The sequence below is a fragment of the Carcharhinus amblyrhynchos genome, chromosome 32 (genome assembly GCF_965287045.1).
Source record: "Carcharhinus amblyrhynchos chromosome 32, sCarAmb.v2.hapA, whole genome shotgun sequence".
NCBI lineage: Eukaryota > Metazoa > Chordata > Chondrichthyes > Carcharhiniformes > Carcharhinidae > Carcharhinus > Carcharhinus amblyrhynchos.
Genome location: NC_137355.1, coordinates 18,027,516 through 18,049,316, shown reverse-complemented (window position 1 = coordinate 18,049,316; position 21,801 = coordinate 18,027,516). Strand labels below are relative to the sequence as shown.

At 42.0% G+C, this 21,801-nt stretch overlaps 1 protein-coding gene across 1 annotated transcript in view; it reads left to right on the top strand.

Annotated features, from left to right (window-relative positions):
• Positions 1–21,801, top strand: part of scaper (S-phase cyclin A-associated protein in the ER) — a 359,135-nt gene that overhangs the window by 296,245 nt on the left and 41,089 nt on the right. Inside the window, exons 26-28 of the mRNA XM_080216291.1 lie at positions 7,650–7,805; positions 18,319–18,556; positions 20,908–21,057. Coding sequence (XP_080072417.1) covers positions 7,650–7,805; positions 18,319–18,556; positions 20,908–21,057 — 544 coding nt within the window. The remainder of the gene's footprint in view (positions 1–7,649; positions 7,806–18,318; positions 18,557–20,907; positions 21,058–21,801) is intronic.

Below are 21,801 nucleotides of genomic sequence, written 5' to 3'. Positions count from 1 at the left end.
TCACGCTGTGGGAAGAAATCGGAGCACCCAGAGGAAACCCACACAGACACAGGAAGAACGTGCAGACTCCATACAGAAAGTGATCCAAGCTGGAAATCAAACCCAGGTCCCTTAAGGGGCAATTTAGCACGACCAATCCACCTAACCAGCACATCTTGTCCAAAGATATGCAGGTTAGGTGCATTGGCCATGCTAAATTGTCCCTTAGTGTCCCAGGATGCATTAGTTACAGGGATTAGCAGGGTAGATATGTGGGGTAATGGGGATAGGGTCTGGCTGGGATTATTGTCGGTGCAGGCTCAATGGACCAAATGGCCTCCTTCTGCATTGTAGTGTTCTATGATTCTTTGATCTTTAGACTGTGGGAGGAAGCTGGAGCACCCAGAGGAAACCCACGTAGACACAGGGAGAACATGCAAATTCCACACAGACTGTGACCCAAGCCGGAATCGAACCCAGGCCCCTGGTGCTGTGGGGCAGCAGTGCTAATCATGTGCCACTATGCTGCCCCAACATACTACTGGGGTTTAACCAACTCTCAGTTTAGCTTGCCAATACAGACAATTGATAAGCTTCCTGCCAGTTGTCTAGGCAGAATCAGCCTACCCTGTATGGCATTTACTTGCAATGCTATTAGGAGTCAAGTGAGAATAATCCCAGCCAAAGAGGCCCATTTCTGCTTCTATTTCGAAGCCAAGCTGGCTGGCCAATCATCAAAAGTCTCCTGGAGTATTGCAGACCTGACTGGCTTAGCTAAGTGGATCATTAAATCTGGCAAAGAGGGGTGGATTATTTCCACACATCATCCTAAAGCCACTTCACTCATGAAAGGATTTCACTTTCGGCCTGCTCTGCTGTGTTCCATGTTTAGGAGAAGGGAAGGTTAAGGACCAGAATAGCTGAATTTCGCAGCAATGCAGGGAGATCTTTTGGGCCCATCAGACCTGTACCTACACAATTTAAAAAGTAGAAAAACCTGGATGAGAAGGAATAAAAATGATTGTGTATCATGTCACCCCAACTTGCTCCATTTTAAATGTGTGGAAACTAATAATATCCAAAACAGACCAATATGCAGGATTAATATTTATATCTTAAGTTGGAGAACTTCACCTTTAGGATATCTGATTTACAAACTCTCAATATAATGTCCTATTTTGATAGAGTTAATTTGTGTAATTAAGGCACTTCAACTGTTTAATTTGCCTGAGTTTCTGAAGAGTGTATTTTTTCAATGGACTTTTTCTTTTAAAGACGGATATACACGTCTTCCTAACTTTTGTTTCTTGCTTGAGGTGCGAAGGTATTTGCAGGCTGTCCACAATTCCTTTGAGTTGTGGACAAAAGAATGAAATGGACAGTAATTATTCCCCCTGAGCCTCCATTGTGGCGTTTGCTGAATATTGTTCAGTGTATCCTGTGCAAGCAGTCCCAGGTAATGCATGGCAACCGTAGCCAGAAGCATTCAGGAAGGCTGAGGTCGGAGTTCACGCAGAATAAGCAACTGAATCTATAGTAAGGTGAGAAATGACTGAAGCAGACTTAGATAGCCTAAGGGAAGGAAGTGACTAAAACATCCGAGACCCGAAACAATACGTGGAGTGACAAACACGATCCCGCTCTGATATTGTTGCTGCTCTGACTGCTGGTGTTGATTTGCACCATTGGGTTTTATACAATTGCTCGCAGTGTTTGGTGTCAATCATTTGAAAATTTCAAATTCTCATTGAGTTGGAAGGATAAAGAATTCCCTCACGTGTCCACCAAAAACAAGTGCTTCTCAACTGAATTCTGGGTAGTCTGTTGCCACTTGATTTGGGAGTCCTACTTTATAGACACTCTTCATTTTACTTAGTAGGATAAAGTCACTGTTGTCAGGCTCACAGCCAAGCGTGAAGGGAATCAGGATCAGAGAATCTGTTCTGCACTACTGTAGTTCTTTCTGCAAAAAACACTCCCATTTAACACAACTTATGGGCAGCATGGTGGCGCAGTGGTTAGCACTGCTTCTTCACAGTGCCAGGTACCCGGGTTCGATTCCCAGCTTGGGTCTTTGTCTGCATGGAGTTTAACTTGGTGTTATGAGACTCCTTACTGTGCCCACCCCAGTCCAACACCAGCATCTCCACATCAATTCTAATTCACACATGTACTGGGGCATCCAACCAGAGGGTTTTGTTTCAGTCACTTTAACATTACAAGTTCTCACTGAAGAAGGGATCAGACGTTATTGTATAAGCTTCCCGCATACCCTGCACTGAAAAGCCATACAGTTTCTGCTGGATGTTTCCCTTACTGTTGATCAAAATGCATTAAAATCAATTGCTCGACAGTTTAGGTGAGTCTGAAGGAGTGACACTCCAAAAGCTTGTGCTACCAAATAAACCTGTTGGACTTTAACCAATTGTTGTGAAACTTCTTACTGAACGAGCATTAACAGAGAGAAGCAAATGTCGGACCTCGAGCCATATTCAGATCACCCAAACCTGCCACTATTCTCTTTTGGGCTTGGCAAATGATTCTAGCACAAATCCTGGTAAATAGTCGCCTTTCCCATCCCTGCCAATGTAAGGACTGGGGGTTTTCCTGCTTTGGAACCCACCAGTCTCGAATTTCCTGTACATGATGGGTTGACAAACTTGGACTAGTGAGTATCCAATGGGAAAACCGCAATCAATTTTAATCCTTTATATATCAGGAGAAAGTGGAATGGGATATCTGTGTGTGGGGTAGCACGGTGGCACAGTGGTCAGCACTACTGCCTCAGAGCACCAGGGACTTGGGTTCGATTTCCGGCTTGAGTCAGCGTCTGTATAGAGTTTGCACGTTCTCCCCGTGTCTGCATGGATTTCCTCTTGGTGTTCTGGTTTCCTCCCACAATCCAAAAGAAGTGCTGGTTAGAGGTATTGGTCATGCTCAGTTCTCCCTCGGTGTACCCGAACGGGCACTGGAGTGTGGCAACATAGTGACTTCATTGTGATGTTGATGTAAGCCTACTTATGACAATAATAAATAAGCTTAAAGGCAAAGACAAAATACTGCGAATTCTGGAAATTGGGCATACGAAGGGGAAATGTTGGAAATACACAGCAGATCAAGCAGCATCTGTGGAGAGAGAATATTTCAAACCAATTATGCTCTGAAGAAAGGCTACCAACCTGAAATGCTAACTTTTCATACATGCTGCTGAACCTGCTGACTCATTCCAGTATTTTCTGTAATATTCAAAACAAGGAGTGGGGAGAAACTAAATTAGTTTTCTTACAACTTAATCTGAAGGCAGATTTTGGCAGCTGTGCAAGAGTTAATTGTGGTTTCTTTTTCCATCAAAGAGAAAGTAAGAAAAAAAAACAGATAACTGGGTGCATGTTAGGAAAAGATTTGCAGAGATTTTCCATTCTTCCTTCCTGAAGTGTCTTGTTGATTGAATTAGCTAAATATGTCGAGGTTCAGTCTGTGAGCATTCAGTTTTATGTTGAAGTCTTCATGACCAGCAGCTGTTTACACTGGTTGGTTGGAACTCCAGTTTTTATATCCATACATTTGGCTAGACTTGCATGTTGAGCTTCAACATTTAAAATTGAGCTGTTTAGAGGATGTGATAGCAATATCCACACTGCCTAAGCATTTAAGTTAACTGCAGGTAGCTTAAAAGCTGCGCAGAAAGTGTAGTAAGTCCCCTGAATGGATTTAAATCTGTTTGACACCATGCTTAAGTTACATTCCATCTGCTGCCACATGCTATCTGGGGAAACCTTTCACCTCTTTTACTCCAGAGTCAGGTTTCATTCTGACTCTGAATTTACACTAAAGCTTTAGTGCTGAACAGCACTGAAGTTCTAGCGTCAGCGCAACCTTAATTAATTGCAGTCAGTGCACCTTTCGAGAGATGGGCTGACTCTGAATAGTGGGTACTATTTGTCTCAGTGATCAGGGGTTGGGGGCTTGGGAGCGAGAGATAATCAGGCAGGATTCCTCTTTCTAATCAAAATCCTGTAACCATGATTACGAAAAGGATTTGTGGATGTCAGGGGAGGGTTGGGACTGTAATTGCCCTGCCCTGAGGAAAATAGTCGGCTGACACTCTTGAGGTGAAGAATAACCACTTGTGTAAAGCACCAGCAAGTTGCCAGAGCAGCAAGAAATAGCCCAGCCGGAGTCGGCTCCTTCAGAAAAGGTAGGGGGAAAATCAAGGGGGAAAGAAATGAAGATGTCAGCAAGAAAAGATCTGTTATGTTAATGTAGTTGTGGAAAATAGTTGGGTGACTGCAAAGGGAGTGTACAGCATTAAGGTGGGAGGTCTACTGATTGATGGGTCTGTCTTCTGAAGATGTCAGCTACACTGAACTTGGATAATGCCAGCGGCTCAGGGTAAACTCAGACTGTCTAATACCTGCGGCATTGTAAGAGGTGGACAGGACGTAGAGCTGCCATAGAAACTGTGACAGGGTGAAGACACAATTAGGAGTGATTTGTTGCAGATTCTGGACAGTGAGAGAATGCAGTTTAGACGCAGTCTCAAATAGACAAATTAGAAATGGTATAATGACAAGACTGTCTGGAAAGACTACCTGTTAGGTTAAGTATTGGGTTTCCCTTTGGGTGTTTTGGGTACAAATTACAGGATAGTGTTTTGTATTAAATGACCAGGCTTTAGAGTGGGAAGAATAAAAGCTTTTTGTCCTAGGAAAAAGGTAAACTGTTCTTTCAATAATCTCAAATCAAATTGCTGCCTTTGTTGACCAAGCCGCTTTTTCATGAGCTTTCCCCCCTAGAGAATGAAGAATATCAACTTTTTAGCCCACTGCAGTAGTTCTTTACTTCAAGCCTCCTCCTAAACAACTTCCTTTATTTTGTGCCACTCCATCCCTGCCTTCCAACTTCTAAGCATTGCTTGAGTACCGTTCCTTAAATCGCATTATCTCTGAAGTACCTTGGCTAAATAATGATTCTTCATATTAGGGTCTTGACATTCAGCCATCGGTAGTCAATAATTGAAGGGCATTAGAAGCAATCAAAATCTCACCTCAGCGGACTTTCCCAAATGCAGCCTGTCCTGCAGTAGGTCACAGAACAGCAACCAACAAGAGGAACCATGGCTGACTTCTTTCCCTCTTGCCTCATGTACCTTAGCTCCAAGTGCCAAAGAAGACCCCCTCCCCTGTGTAACAGTGTCTTTTCTCTATCATTTTTCTGCAATCACCATTCTCTGTCCTGCCTGTGTAGTATACTGTTTTCAGACAAATAGCTGCAGAATTCATTCTGCCCCATACCCACCCCACCAGGAACTGGATTGATGCCAGCCATATTCATTTCATAAAGCCCTTTGTAGAAAGGATGTCTGAACATTTTGCCTCAGTGGGCCACTTGTTTGGATCTAATTGAATCCTGTGGGGTCACATTATCAAGATGAGATTTGCCTGCACTCTCAATGCCAATGTTTCTTTCAATAAATATTATTTTTGGAAAAGATCTGAGCTCAGTTCCTCCTGAATCAGAAGATTTTTCTGTTGGAGCTTCGCCCCAGGGATATGGGCTCATTCACGTTAACATTCTGGTGTAGCCAAAACAGGAGTGGCAAAATGGTGCATTTTAGGATGGCACGGTGGCACAGTGGTTAGCACTGCTGCCTCACAGTGCCAGGGACCTGGGTTTGATTCCTGGCTTGGGTCACTATCTGTGCGGAGTTTGCACGTTCTACCCCTGTCTGCGTGGGTTTCCTCCTGGTGCTCCGGTTCCTTCCCACAGTCTGAAAGACATGCTGGTTAGATGCATTGGTCATGCTAAATCCTCCCGAACAGGCACCGGAGTGTGGTGGCTCGGGGATTGTCACAGTAACCTCATTGCAGTGTTAATGTAAGCCTACTTGTGACTATTAAACAAACTTTAGCATTCCTGTACTCTTATGAACCAATGCATTTGTTGCATTATTAAGGATCCTATATTAAGAGTGGAGGATTCCAGTTGTGTTCTGGCCTCAAATATTCTGGGAGCCAACACTATCATTTATTCTCATCATAGCTGTTTGTGGAATTGTGCTGTATACAAAGTGGCTACAACATTTAACTCACTGCAGTTCAGTTGATCTGCGAGATTTTGAAACATATATATAATTTTTTTCTGTTGGTTCTGTGTAATGTTATTGTTCCTGAGAAAGGCAACCGTAAGTCTTAAAAATAAATTCACTGCAGTGGAAGGTGCGGACGAGAGAAGAGAGTTAAGCGACAGTAGGAACCAACTACAATTTAAACCCAAGCGTTGTTCTTCAACCTTTGGTTAATATCTATCTCTCTCATTTTAAACCTTTAATTTTTATTTATCTCCCCCAGTCACCACCTCATTTGTCAAGTTGCTTTGAAATGGTCATGCAATTTTGGGGATTTAGGGGAAGTTGACCAGCCACCGCTCCCCCCAGTCTGTTATTACTGTGTGACTGGAGCTGTGTGTATATCCTAAATAAACAGGCCATTTCAGTCTTTTTTCTTCAAATTGCAATAGCAGTTCAGCTCTGTCCCCAAGCTCTTCATCAAGTATTCTGGCCAAGAATTAACTGGCTGTACATGACTTGAAAAAAGTAGATTTCTTTAAATGCAATTTGTTTTCTGGAAGTGCTGATATTATGTCACTGGAGTTCTACAAGTAGCAACGCTATTTTCCTGAATGTCCCTGTGGACTTGTTCCATGGGTTCTGGGGAATGTCATTGCCACTTTATCCTGACACACTGTTCTAGTCCCATAAACACAGTAAAAAGTCTGACAACACCAGGTTTTAGTCCAACCGATTTATTTGATAATAGACTCACAAGCTTTCGGGGTTAGCCCCTTCGTCACCTGACTTTTTACTGTGTTTACGCCAGTCCAACGCTGGCATACCCACATCTAGTCCCATAAATACAGCCTTAATAACTTTTTCTAAGAAGAATCACTATAGCTGTCCAAGATATTGTCCTTTTGATGGGCTTAATAAAATTGTTTATAAGCAATATAGATCATAAGAAATTGGATCAGGAATAGGTCTTTTGGCCCCATGTCCAAAAACTTAATGACCTCAGCCTTGAATTAAGGCGGTGGTGCAGTGGTCAGCGCTGTTGCCTCACAGCGCCATGAAGCTGGGTTCGATTCCCGGCTTGGTTCACTGTCTGTGCAGAGTCTGCACATTCTCCCCGTGTCTGCGTGGGTTTCCTCCAGGTGCTCCAGTTTCCTCCCAAAGACATGTTTGTTAGGTGCATTGGCCATGCTAAATTCTCCCACAGTGTACCCAAACAGGTGCTGGAGTGTGGCGACTAGGGAATTTTCACAGTAATTTCATTGCAGTGTTAATTAAGCCTATTTGTGACACTAATAACTTAATGACTGAGCATCCACAACCCTCTAGGTAAGTGCAATTCTGTCTTTGATTTCATACTTCCATTATGTATTCCTGCTTCCACATCTGTAAGGAAAAATGCCTATGTACACTTGTCACGCTGTAATTACACCTTATTTAATATTCATGAGTTTATATTATGAAGTGGTAATTTATATTATGACTTGGTAATTTATAATAGAAATGGTAGGTACATACAAATTTTAGATTTTCAACATACGACTTAGATTTGTATTTAACCATCCTTGTCTACACTAATGTAGTTCTTTCTGTCTATTCTTAGCTATGTGGTATATATTGGACTCACTGACAAGTTGTATGGCTGTTTCCTCTCCATACAAGGGCCTGTTGACGAACAACCTAAAGTTGCCTCCTTTCTACAAAATGTTACAGCCCTGCTGCACAGTATGTGTCGGCTTTGCTTTGCTATTGTTAATCGGTAAGTGACTGAATCATTTAATAATGCCTGTAACTTTTCTCCAAATGCGTAGCATCTTGTCAGTTCAAGTTCTTCCAAGTTTCAGATTCTTCCATTGATAAACTCCGCATAGCCAGTGGTGAAGGACGTGAAGGGGTGGGGACTGAGAATTGTAGCAGGTGAGGGTGGACCGTACAAAGGTTCATTGACCTCAGGTGGGATTTTCCGGTTTTGGGGGCGAGTGCGGCTGGGAAATCCTGCCCCAAAAGTCAATCTTAACTCAATTTCAGATTTATTTACAAGGTGAAACCCTAACTTTCATACTCTTCAACCAGAGTTAATAAGTGTCTCTTTACATGTACTGATGTAATTATCAAATTAATGTCTACCGCCTATATAGCCTCAACCTAAATTTATAATATTAACATGAATATGTCTGGTGCAAATCTGACTCTCAGCCATCACTTTAATAAATCCACTGTTCATCTATTGCCACTGCTCCTGTCCCACTATTTTGACCTCAGATCTCCCTACCAAGACTACTTCCAAGAGGCTTGACATCACAAGTTATTTCCACATCATGAGCCCAGTAGCATTGAAGATGATTGTTCTGTCCTTTTGCTGCCCTTATTCAGATCAGCTGATTTAGCATAAATCAGGAATTCATCCCAAAAAGTTCTGTTGAGGTATGTTAGATGGTGTCTTTATCCACTTGGCCACTGGGAGAGAATAGGAGGCATTTATTTAGGAGTTTTCTGTAATAACTTTCCATACAGAAGCAATGATAAACGGCCACAACTGTATTATCTTAATAAAGTACAGCTATTTAGTCACCCCCTAGTTAGTTTGCCCCCATGTTTTGATGAGGTGTAAATGTAGCTGTTTCCCAGCAATTTGAAGTATTTTGTTCAAAGCAATTCCAAATGTTGATTGTGAAGTAGCCAAAGGTTATTCAACAAGTATTCTGGTAATTTTGTATAGGTAAAAGTATGATCGATGTGGCGGCCTCTTTCATTGATATTGTCATGTTTATAAATAACGCACAGACAAAGAACAAAGATCACATTCCAACCACTCATTTGTATGAAAATATTTACTCTGCAAGTTTAAGCCCAGTGACATAATAATAATAGATAGAGTAGCAGTTACAATACCAATAGTATGCCTGGTGATTTAAACACATGCTACACATGCCATGTTCTACTTAATGCAATTTCCCCTCTTGAGTGCTTTGACTTTTTTTTATATTTTGCCAGCTCTCTCCTTTCTTGAAGGAGGTAACTCTTTGGAAAGTTCTGTTTCATGAAAACAAAGTCATCCAGCAAACGCATGGTAATTCATCCAAGCAACTGTGCTATATGTGTAAACCTCATTGTTAAGTGTTGGCAGGCAGTTCAATCACTGCTTTCACCCAAGGTCCTCGCACACACTGCAACATTGGATTATGATGAGGAACTTTGGTTGACTTTTCCTCTCTGTATCCCAGTGGTGTGGAGACCAACTGTAGAACCAGTCCTTTTATAAGGTTCATTTGTCAAATGTGGATGAGGCTGACTTTGGGACGGCACAATGGTTAGCACTGCTCCCTCACAGTGCCAGAGACCCGGGTTTGATTCCTGGCTTGGGTCACTATCTGTGCAGAGTCTGCACATTCTCTCCCTGTCTGTGTGGGTTTCTTCCAGGTGCTCTGGTTTCCTCCCCCATTTGGAAAGACATGCAGGTTAGATTGATTGGCTGTGCTAAGTTGATCCTAATGTCAGCGGATTAGCGGGGTAAATATGTGGGGTTATGGGGATAGGGCCTGGATGGGGTTGTGATCGGTGCAGACTCAATAAGCCGAATGGCCTCCTTCTGCATTGTAAGGATTCTATTCTATGTGTATTCGTTGCTCACTTCTCATTGCCCTCAACAAGATGGAGATGGACAGCTTTCTGGAGCATCTTTGTGGTGATTGGCGTTCTCATAATAGTGTTATGGAGGTGATTCCTGAATTTTTGGCAACAAAGAAAGCACAGTATATATCCATGTTCGCCGTGAGGGAAACTCGGGAGTAGTGTTATTCCCATGATATTAGAAAACTTGTTTTTCATGCTGGGAGAAGCAGTTGGGCAAGGAGGTGCTGTTAAAGTCAGTTTGGTGAGTGACTGAGAACTGTTCCCACTGGCATCAGTATCATGGAGTAAATTTCCTCCTTTGGTTCTCACTACACCAGCGCTTGGTTCATTTTTGCAGAAATTGGATGTATGCATTGCTTGTTAGAAGGCCCCCTCAGATTGTATGAACGTTTTTTAAAATGTAAAAATGAAGATAAAGTTGTGATCTACAGATAAATATTCATCCACAGTTATCCACTCTTCAGTGAATGTCTGACATGTATTTGCCTCTCAATTGTCCATTCATTTACAAGGATGATACCAGACGTTATACCCATCAGGAAAGATTGAACAGGTTGGAGCTGTTTTCTTTGAGGGGCTGACCTGATAGAGGTCTTGAAAATTATGGAAGGATTTGGTAAGATAGATGTAGAATAAGGTTTACCACAACTTGGAGGAGAGACCAAAACCAGGTGCCATAAATGTAATAGTCACTAATAAATTAAATATGAATTCTTTATCCATAGAATGTTTAAAATGTGGAACTCATTCCCATGAGGAGGAGCAGAAACAAATAGAATAGATGAATTGAAGAGGAAGCTGGATAAATACAGGGGATATAGGAACAGAAGATTATGCTGATAGAGGTACCAAGAGTCTTATGTGGAGCACGATGCAGGTGGCACAGTGGCATAGTGGTTAGCACTGCTGCCTCACAGCACCAGGGACCCAGATTCAAATCCAGGCTCGGGTCACTGTGCGGAGTTTGCATGTTCTGTGTCTGCATGGGTTTCCTCCGGGTGCTCCGGTTTCCTCCCACAGTCCAAAGATGTGCGGGTTAGGTGGATTGCCCATGCTGAATTGACCCTAGTGACAGGGGATTGGCAGGGTAAATATATCGGGTTACGGGTATAGGGCCTGGGTGGGATTGTGGTCGGTACAGACTCGATGGGCTGAATGGCCTCCTTGTGTACTGTAGGATTCTATTCTACTGTATAAATATGGACTATTCAAGCCAAATGGCTTGTTTTGTGCTGTACATTCTCTGCAATTTTGGTATTTTGAAAAGCTGCAGGGAAAAAAAAGCAGCGTACAAGATTTTAAAGCAGCCAAAATACTTTTTACTCTGGCTCTACAGAAAGCAACACTCCCACCACAGGCTTTAGCCTGAATTCCACCCTTTCAACACATTGCAGGTGGAGAGTTATACATACTCACAATATTACAGCTGTTCCTTTTTTTGCGTATTTGTAGCTTGAGCTTGACCTCCACTGACGACATTATAAAGTAGCTAGTTCATGTCAGCTGTTAATCAACACTTTGCTATTATCACACTGGTGACTGTACTTCGCATCACTCACACATCAACTTGAGCTGTGATAAACAATCCAACACTGACTTTCCTCATGTCCCAGTAGGTAAAACTGACATTCAACCAAGCCAAACTGACCAGAGGACTAACTTAATAAGTTAACAATGCTTAGCCTGGGCAGCAGTAGAGGCACAACAGTTAGCCTCAGTGCACTGGGATGGAGAGGAAGCAATTAGTTACCTGTCCTTGCCAATTACAAATAGCTGTATGAGCACTGGGCAAGGACAAGATTGGTCACATATGTGGTGGTCCTCACAGTCAAATAGTTTGCTGACACTGGGCGAGGCTACTACAGTAAAATGAAAGTGAATTCATAGAATCATACAACCCTACAGTGCAGAAAGAGGCCCTTCGGCCCATTGAGTCTGCACCAACCACAATCCCACCCAGGCCCTACCCCCATATCCTTACATATTTTACCTGCTAATGCCTCTAACCTAAGCATCCTCGTACACTAAGGGGCAATTTTAGCATGGCTAATCAACCTAACTCGCACATCTTTGGACTGTGGGAAGAAACCGGAGAACTCTGAGGAAACCCGCGCAGACACGAGGAGAATGTGCAAACTCCACACAGACAGTGACCTGAGCCGGGGATCGAACCCAGGTCCCTGGAGCTGTGAAGCAGCAGTGCTAACCACTGTCCTACCATGCCACCTGGTAGTATGAGAAGAGCAACGGACAAGCACTGTCCTTAAAAACATCAAAGCAGACAATAGGACACTTACAAAGGGAGAAAAATGGAATAAGGTTTAAAAATAATTCTCTTCTTTACCGTTTTAAATGTGGTAGTTAATACAGTAACTGTAGTTCATGCACATGCAATACAGTAACTGTAGTTCATCCACATTCCAATAGTCAGTGAAGCTTGCCTTACAGCAGAAGTCTTGATAAGTCAAAGCTTATCTTGCCTGCACTTACATATCCATTCCAGTATATAGATTAAAACCACTGGAGGGCAATTGTTAATGAATTGTATGTTTTATATTGACTGGTGTTCTGTTTGTTTTGAGTAGCTGAGATTACACGGACAATATTGAATATCTGGAAGTGATTACTGATCGAGGGGTTCCCGTGATTTATGTGTAGAGGATAAATGGATACCTGGGAATAATTGCAAGTCAGTAATGTAACCTCAGCCTCAGATTTGTACAGAGGATAAAAGATACCTGGAATTCATTACAATGTAATCTAATCTCAGGCTCGTCATGTAAAAAACAAATGCTAATTCTGTGTGGTTTATAACCATCATTTGAACCCTAAAATTAGATTACTCCCTATCAAAATAACTCTTTGGCATTGCTATATATGTGTGTGTGTATATATATATATATACATATATGTCATTCTGCAAAGATTTTATTTCTTTAATTTTCTTTCTTCTTCTGCTGAAGCCTAACTGGAATATGGCTCAATTGAAATTTGCAGTCAGCCAGGTACCTCAAGACCATTCTCCATGTGTAAGCAAGAAATCTAGTAACAATGAGTTAAGGAGCCCATTATTGTTGAAGAAGTTGACTTTTCTACTTGTGTCTTTATCTTGGTTGATTTTGTACAAAGGTTTCCACATTAACCACCTCTGCTGTAACCTAATAGTATTAACAATATGGCTCAAAGGGCTGTTTGTTGTCATCTTCATTTCACTTACAACCCTCTGTTTACCTTTATCTTTCCCCATTTATTGGTTGGCTGATGCCAGAACTGAAATTTTTGATTACTACTTCTCGTAGCTAAGAATTATCAGCCACAGTGACCACGCTAAAGGTAGCTCTTCCCCAAACTTGTTATCATTTCTTCTGGTTATTGCTCACCCACATCAGCTGTCATATCCAATTCTGGTCACCACACTATCAGAAGGACGTGGAGGCTTTGGAGAGAGAGTACAGAAAAGGTTTACTAGGATGTTCCTTGGTATGGAGCCAAGAGGAGCTTGAATAAGTTGGAATTGTTCAAGATAAGGGGGGAAAGATTCAGTGGAGATGTGCAGGGAAAGTTTTTTACACAGAGGATGGTGGGGGCCTGGAAAGCACTGCTAAGTGAGTTGTTTGAGGCAGTTACTTAAGCCACATTTAAGACTTATTTTGATAGGCATGTGAACAAAGGGGGAATAGAGGGATATAAGTGGTTGGCTTAGATAGGTAAACATGCAGGCTTGGAGGGTCGAAGGGCCTGTTCTTTGTTCTTTCTTTGTCTCCCAGTAGCCAACCTTCAGTGTCCACCTTTGAGTTAATAGTTTCTAGTTTTAGGTCATAGTATTAACCCACAGTATTATACCCATAGAATGGGTTTTCTCCCCATTTCTCCTGAAAGTGTACATTTTTGTGAGGCTACAGTGCCCTAGTCACCCACCGTTTCCACCGACCCACTCACCAGTGCTTCAACAGAGGAAAAACACTTCAAATTGAGCCTAGACAGTGAATACTGACAATCTTAAGCATAAAATCTAGGCCTATACAGCACTGAGGGAATGCTGCTGTTTTAGAGGTTCTATCTTTCAAATGAGACATGAAACTGAGGCCCCATCTGCCTTCCCAGGTAGATTTAAAAGATCCTTGATACGGGTTTAGAACAGAGTTGAGGAAGAACTTCTTCACTCAAAGGGTGGTGAATCTCTGGAATTCTCTGCCCGTTGAAGTGGTGGAGGCTACCTCGCTAAATATTTTTAAGACGCGGGTTGATGGGTTTTTGATAAGAGAGGGGATTAAGGGTTATGGGGAGAGGGCGGGAATGTGGAACTGAGCCACGACAGATCAGCCATGATCTTATTGAATGGCGGGGCAGGCTCGAAGGGCTAGATGGCCTACTCCTGCTCCTATTTCTTATGTTCTTATGTCAAAGAAAAAGCAGGGTGGATGTCAGTGAGGGTCTGTTCTCCCCGATGCTGTGGCCAATACTTATCTCTTGATCAACGACATTAAAAAAAACAGATTATCTGGTTGTTATCATATTGCTGTTTGCAGAACTGTTGTGTGTGCGAATTAGTTACCGTGCTTCCTTTATTGCAACAGTGACTGTACATCAGAAGTACTTAATTGACTTTGGGATGTCTTCATTCATGAAAGACATTATATAAATGTGAGTTCTATCTGTAAATACACACCTTTGTGCTCTGTCTTTTCTTAAAAGGTGATTTCACAGCGGGTTGGTATCACTCCCACCCTGTTATTACAGCAAGCTGGCATTAAACAAACTTAAATTCCCATTCGAAGCCCGTCAAACAAAACTTCGACATGTTAATCTGAAGCAAAGCCTGGATGAGTGACATCAAGTGTTGGCCCCTGATCCTTTATGGCTCCACTAGAAACAGCTGAGTGCTGACTGACCTTGCGAGTGATACAATTGGTGATGCTGGGTAGGGCAGGGCTGCTGAAGAAAGGGTAATTTACTTAGTCGTTCTTGTTCACCTTCCGTAAAGTCAGGATCTGCTCCTTTTATGTTTTGCCAGGACTTAAAAAAGTAGCTGTTGTGACATTTGAGATAAAGTTGAAAATGTTGTTTACTTGGTAGACTTGATCTATGGTGTTAAAGGCTTTTTCCTTTTAAAGGGGAAATGTTCAACTGGCGCAGTGGTTGAGCCATGGCTCAAACCATGGCTTGCCTTATTATCCCATGGTCACTACTCCTGGTCACTATCCAGTGACTGCAGTGGGAAAGCAATTTGCCATGACTTCTTCAACAGCATGTTCCAAACCCGTGACCTCTACCACCCAGAAGGAGAAGGGCAGCAGATTCATAGGATAACCTGCAAGTTCCCCTCCAAGCCACTCACCATCCTGACTTGGAACTATGTCAGCATTTCTTTTTTTGCCACTGGGTCAAAACGCTGGAAGTTCATTCCTAACAGCACTGTGGATACACTTGCACTACATGACCTGCAACCGTTCAAGAAGGCAGCTCGCCACCACCTCCTCCAGGGCAAATAGGCATAAATGCTGGCCTGGCTAGTGATAGCCACATCTCATAAAATAATTTTAAAAACTACCAGTGTTGGTGATTGAAACAGAAACCATGCCAACATTGAAGACTAGATCCAATTAGTATTTGGGGAAAGGGGGATAAAGGGATATGAAAATGGGGCATACAAATTAGATCACATTGAGTGAGCAGCATGGTGGCACAGTGGTTAGCACTGCTGCCTCACAGCTCCAGGGATCTGGGTTCAATTCCAGCCTGTGTGAAGTTTGCACATTCTCCCTGTCTCTGCATGGGTTTCCTCCGGGTGCTCCAGTTTCTTCCCACAGTCCAAAGATGTGCAGGTTAGGTGGACTGGCCATGCTAAATTGCCCCTTAGTGTCCCAAGATGTGTAGGTTAGATGGATTAGCCATGCTAAATGTGTGTGGTTATGGGGATAGGGTGGGGTAGAAGGCCTGGATCGGACACTCTGTCAGCGTCGGTGCAGACTCAATGGGCCAAATTCTATGATTTTATTCCCTGTGCAGTATAAATGCCAACATAGACTTTCTGGGTGTATGGCTTATTCATAGGTTGTGTTTTTATGCACATGTGCAAACCAGCTAATAGAAAATTTGGGCTTGGTTGTAACACATTTTACAGGAAAATAAGGTGGTGCTGTTGAGGGATACACGTGATAATGAGTTGGATAAAGTGTTTTCAGCCTGTTAATGTTGGTGAAACTTCAGTACCTTCAGGAGAGTTGGGAAGATAACAGATGCAGAGAAAGGAAATGTAATACACCGTATATAACACATGTTCCGTTCAGAAATACTTTCACTCTATGCTGCCTCCAGCTGCATATCCCAGTGAACACTCCCTGAGCATGGATTTGTTGTGCGTCCCTGTCTGCTTCACTGTCAGCGCAGAACCTTCATGAATTTTGCGTCTCCACGTTAGAATTCTCCTCCTGGCATCATCCCTCTCCTGCTCCAAAAACTTCCTTAAAACTACCTCCTCTAACTGCCCATCATAACCTTTCCATATCTTTCTTCTATACTTGATGCAAACTCTCCAAGATCTCAGTGGTTCTTGATTCTGGCCTCTTATGTATTCCCAGTTTTATTTGTTCCACTATTGGTGGCCCAGCCATCAGTTGCCTGGACTCCATGTGCCTAAATCCTGGATTCTCTCCCTAAACCTCTCCTTCTCCCTATCTTCCTCTCCTCCTTTAAGACGCTTCTTCAGAATGTGCCGCTTTCATCAAGCTTTTGTTCACCTGTTCTAATATCTTCTTATGTGATTTGATGTGAAATTTTATTTGATGGAACTCCTGTAAATCACTTTGGGACATTTTAACTATGTTAAATTCGCTGTACACATGCAGGCTGTTGCTATTGATGACACAATCTCTCACTTCCTCATCTCAACTTCCTGACACATCTTAGGCACCATATAAACACAATTTTTTTAATGTTCAACCAGGTGTAATTAAAAATATCCAGCACCTCATCTTAATATCAGTTTGTTTTCAAGTGTATCACTGTGCATTATTGGACTCCAGACTTTGGTTCAAGTATGGGACCATTGTAATTTAGTCTGTGACAATATCATGGGGACTGTAAGTCAAACTTACAATGCCGGTCACCAGCCTCTCAAGTATTCATGAAATTTTAATGTTCATTATGCCTTTAAAGTTAAAGTTAAAACTTTTTGAATCCTGTTTTGCACTGGCAGGTGTAATGAGTCTGAGATTACCTGATGCAGGTAGTATCACATTCAGAATAACTGCTTCAAATAGCACCAAATCCAAGCTACATCATATAGATTCTGTTGATAGAAAGTTAAGACCACTTGTCAAACTGTGCAATATATAGGTCTATTCCTGAGGGACGATGAATCACTGAATCGCTACAGTGCCAAAGAGGCCATTCAGCCCATCAAGGCTGCACTGTTTCACTGAAAAAGCATTCTACTTAATCCCATTCTCCTGCCTTATCTCTGTAACATTGCACATTATTTATTTTAAGATAGCAATCCAATTCCCTTTAGAATACCTCAATCATCCCTGCCTCCACTACCCTCCCAGGAATTTTATTTCAGACTCTAACCACCCTCCATGTGAAAAACATTTTCTTCACATCACTTCTACTCCTGTTAGCCATTATTTTGAATCGATTCCCTCTAGCTCTTAATGTGTTCTTGAAAGGAAACAGTTTCTCACTATGAACCCTGTCCATACCACTCAGGATCTTAAATAACTCCTATCAAGTCTCCTCTCAGCCTTCTTTTCTCCAAGGAAAACCATAAGACATAGGAGCAGAATTAGGCCATTCGGCCCATCGAGTCTGCTCCGCCATTCAATCATGGCTGATATTTTTCTCATCCCCGTTCTCCTGCCTTTTCCCTATAACCCCTGGTCCCCTTATTAATCAAGAACCTATCTATCTCTGTCTTAAAGACACTCAATGACCTGGCCTCCACAGCCTTCTGTGGCAAAGAGTTCCACAGATTTGTCACTCTTTGGCTGAAGAAATTCCTCTTCTTCTGTTTTAAAGGATTGCATCTTTAGTTTGAGGTTGTGCCCTCTGGTTTTTCCTACCAGTGGAAATATCCTCTCCACATCCACTCTATCCCAGCCTCGCAATACCCTGTAAGTTTCAATAAAATCCCCCCTCATCCTTCTAAATTCCAATGAGTGCAGACCCAGAGTCCTCAACTGTTCCTCATACGGCAAGACCCAAATTGACCCAACCGCTCCAATTTATCCTCATAGCTATAGTTGTTTATTCCTGGAATCATTCTTGTGAATTTCCACTGTACTCTCTCCAGTGCCTTCACATCCTTCACATGAGGAGAATTTTTTTTATAACACAGTACACTGTTATGACTACTATCTGAAGCGATAATGGAAACAGACCTAGTAGCAGCTTTCAAACGGAAATAGAATATGGACAATTGTAGGAATGTGGAGAAAGAACAGAAGACTAAGACTAATAGTTTGTTTCTTTCAAGGAGCCAGCACAAGCACCTTGGGCTGACTGGCCTCTTTCTGCGTGACTCTATAATCCATGCATTTAATAAATTGTTTCGCAATGAGTTAAACCCTGTGATCAATGGGGAATTGTAACTCTCCAGTATGACTCCACCCTGATCAGTTAACCTGTTGTCTTGGCAGATCACAAGGTATATTTGAGAACAAAAGGCAAGACCCCACGGGTCTGATCACGGCACTGCAGTCTACTGAGCTGGTTGGTGTACTCAACATGCTTTACTGCATCCTCCTTCACGGTGCAGTCCCGGACCATAACATCACCACGCCTGCAGAAACGTACCCGCAGCACACCATTCATGTTGCAATCCAGAGTCTTCGCTTCCTAAACAGTTTCGCATTTTTGGATCTTCCCACTTTTCAGGTGAATTGAGTTTCATTAACTGTGAATTGCAGATCAACAAAAGTACTAAGTACCTGAAAGTATGACTGTTTCTGGAGTTTAGATGTTTCCTTTTTATTAAATTCATGAGTATATCAAGACTGGAATGAACTAATTGTTCTGGTACAGTTCCAGAAATTAGATCAATCTCAGCACCTAACTATTAGATGTGGTACTGAATTATATGGATCAGAAATGTTCCAGTTTCATACCTCGATCTGTGTTACAGTAGCTGATCGCTACATCTCTGGGGGCTATAATTGGCCTCCAGATCTCTAAACGAGGAAGCTTAGCTGCAACTTATGTGATCTTGCAGGAAGTGCATTTGGTAAACCATTCAATCCATCAGGGCTTTTATGCTATTCAGTTAGAGCATGGCTGATCTCACCCATTCAATATTAAATACAAGGCTATGGGCCAAGTGTTGGAAAATAGATTAAATGGTTAGATTGTTGTTTTTGACCAGTGTAGATGTGCCGAAAGGCCATTTCTGTGCAGACTCTTTAAAAAAAAAGTCATTTAATTGTCCGTCACTGAAATTGACAGCTCATAATGTCACCTATTCTGTAACTATACTGTGGGGATTTGAAAGCACTGATTCTGTTCACTCTCTGGTGCCAGCGTGGGTATTAAACAAGCTCCAGATTTCTCTGCTAGCTGTGGAGCCCTGAGGAAATGCAGGGTCATCAATAAGCAGTTGTCCTCTTGTACACAAACATTCAAGGCCTCTGTCTTCCTGCTATCATTAAGAGTTAGTCTTGGGGCACTGGGTCAAAGCACAGGGTGGACAGGAGTAATTAAAATGAGAGCCAGAGCCAAGAATACTTTGAGTGAGTAATGAAGATGTACTCCCTAGCTATTTGTGTTAAAAAAAACCTTTGATTCATTATTTAGAGAGATACATGATAAATAGTGCTATTTCGTTTATAAAAATATATTGCATCAGACATCTAAAAAAAAGTGCTAATTGAATAAGGTCCCTAATGAGTAAAATGTTTGCCATAAGCAAACCACTGTACCTTCACTAGGTTTCAGAAGCCCAGTATGATGGCTGCTAACCTGCCAAGTTTCCTCCACTCTAGAAGTCAACTTTACGGATCTTTATTCTCCTCCTCTTCCTCAAATCTGCTGAGTGAGCTCTAGACTTGTACATCACTGCATGCACCATCAGTTTACCTGACTCCAGATTGCTGCTTTCTTACTGCACCCGGTGCCCATTTCCCATTGTTGCACAGTATTTCAGGCACAGCATTCCTGCCCTCTGGAATTTTGCTCCCAAACCACACTATAATTTACCGAAACCTCATAAAACCTTTTGAACTCTGCCTTTAGTCCGTTTCCACTTCACTTTCCTAAATGTCCTTTTATTGTTTTCTCTTTCTTTATCATGACTTAAGATGCTTGTTTAGGTGCGTTACACTGTGCAAGAACTGCAAAAGTGCCACTTGGGCCTATTATGCAACCCGCTGCCAGCTGCATCCAAAACTGCTCATACTCAATCACTACCTTTGTGTAAGTCACCTGGGTATGTTTGAAGTTTGAGGTGCTGTATAAGTGCACATTGCCCTTGCTGCTACTGTGAATTGAGTTGTAAAAAAGTTTAGTTATGGAATGCTTGCGAACTGTTGAAGTAATGCAGTGCACTTCCCATGACCACTCGGTGCAGCACTGACTCATTTGGACCAGAAGATCCCTGGCTTTATTCATAGTCTTTGCCGGGGTTAGTTGACACAAGACAGAGCAGCAGTAAAGGTACGACAATTGGCTTTAACACCCCACAACTAGGAAACATCGCCCAGAAAATTCTATTCCCTAAGCACTGTCCAATGATACCTATTGGAAGGTATCACAGTTGTAAGCATTTGGTGCGGGCAGAATCAAATGCAGTCAAGTTGTGCTCATTGTGTTGCCTGGCCGGACATGCAAAATATGGAATCTCCGCTCAGGAATCATTAGAAGTCAACTGATGCCTCTAGAACCATACTGCAGCAAATCAGTGCTTTCAAAGGTGTAGGGAAGGTAAAGAAAAATAAAGGGAGGGGAGAAAAAAGTAACTGCCAGAACAAAATGAAAAATCAACCAAATATGTGAATAACAATGGAGCTTCTCTAATTCCCTTATTAAGATAAATGTGTTGGTTTGGAATTTGTGTGGCTGAGCTATTTATAAATCATTCGCAATTGTGGATGTGAGCTTCCTTATTCAGCTGGGGCAATGCTCAATTTTCTCTCTCTCTCTCTTTTCCCTCCCCCGCCCCTACCAAAAAACTTCTCTCTCTCTCTTTCTCCACCCCCCCAAAAAAAAACCAATCTGCATCCTTTTCTTTCCATTAGGCTGTGTGTGGTGCTGAGGGCCTCTCCCTGGCATTCCGCCATATTGTCAGCTCACTGCTGTGGTACTGTTACCATCATACCTGTGAGGACCTGCTGCATGAGGTCATCGTTTGCGTGGGATATTTCACAGTAAACCATCCTGACAATCAGGTAAGCAATAATTACAGGGCAGTGAGAGCACAAAAGAAAAGAGTGACAGCCTCCTCCATCAGCTGGTAACAAAATACCAACTGCAGTTTTAGTTTAAAAGGTTGCTGTGGCATTTTGAACTGATGCTTCAAGGAAATAATTGTTTTGCTATAATTTCCATTGATAGTTTTAGTTTCAATATTCATCATTTTCACTTTTTCTCCTCAAGCAAGTTTCTTTGTGTTAATTGTTTTTCTTACTTATAAAACAAAAAAGCGTCAAACAGAATTCTAAACATTTCTCAGGAACCTTGGAATAAACCAGAGTTTTCATTTTGGTTTGATTTCATTTGATTTATTATTGTCAGATATATTAGTTTATAGTGAAAAGTATTGTTTCTAAAGCATATTGTTCGTAGAGAAGGAAATAAGAGAGTGCAGAATGTAGTGTTACAGTCGTAGCTACGGTGTAGAGAAAGATAAACTTAATGCAAGGTATGTCCATTCAAAAGTCTGACAGCAGCAGAAAAAAAGCTGTTCTTGAATTGGTTGATACGTGACCACAGACTTTTGTATCTCTTTCCCGACAGAAGAAGGTCAGGGAATGTCATATTTACTTCTCTAGGAATACTTGTATTTACCCAAAACCTTCTATAATTCAGAACATACCAGAGCCCAGTACATAAAGCATTTTCAATCATGATCAAATGTCATTGAAATACATCCTTTTTTCTTGGTTAAAATGTTATGACAACTTGCGTGAATA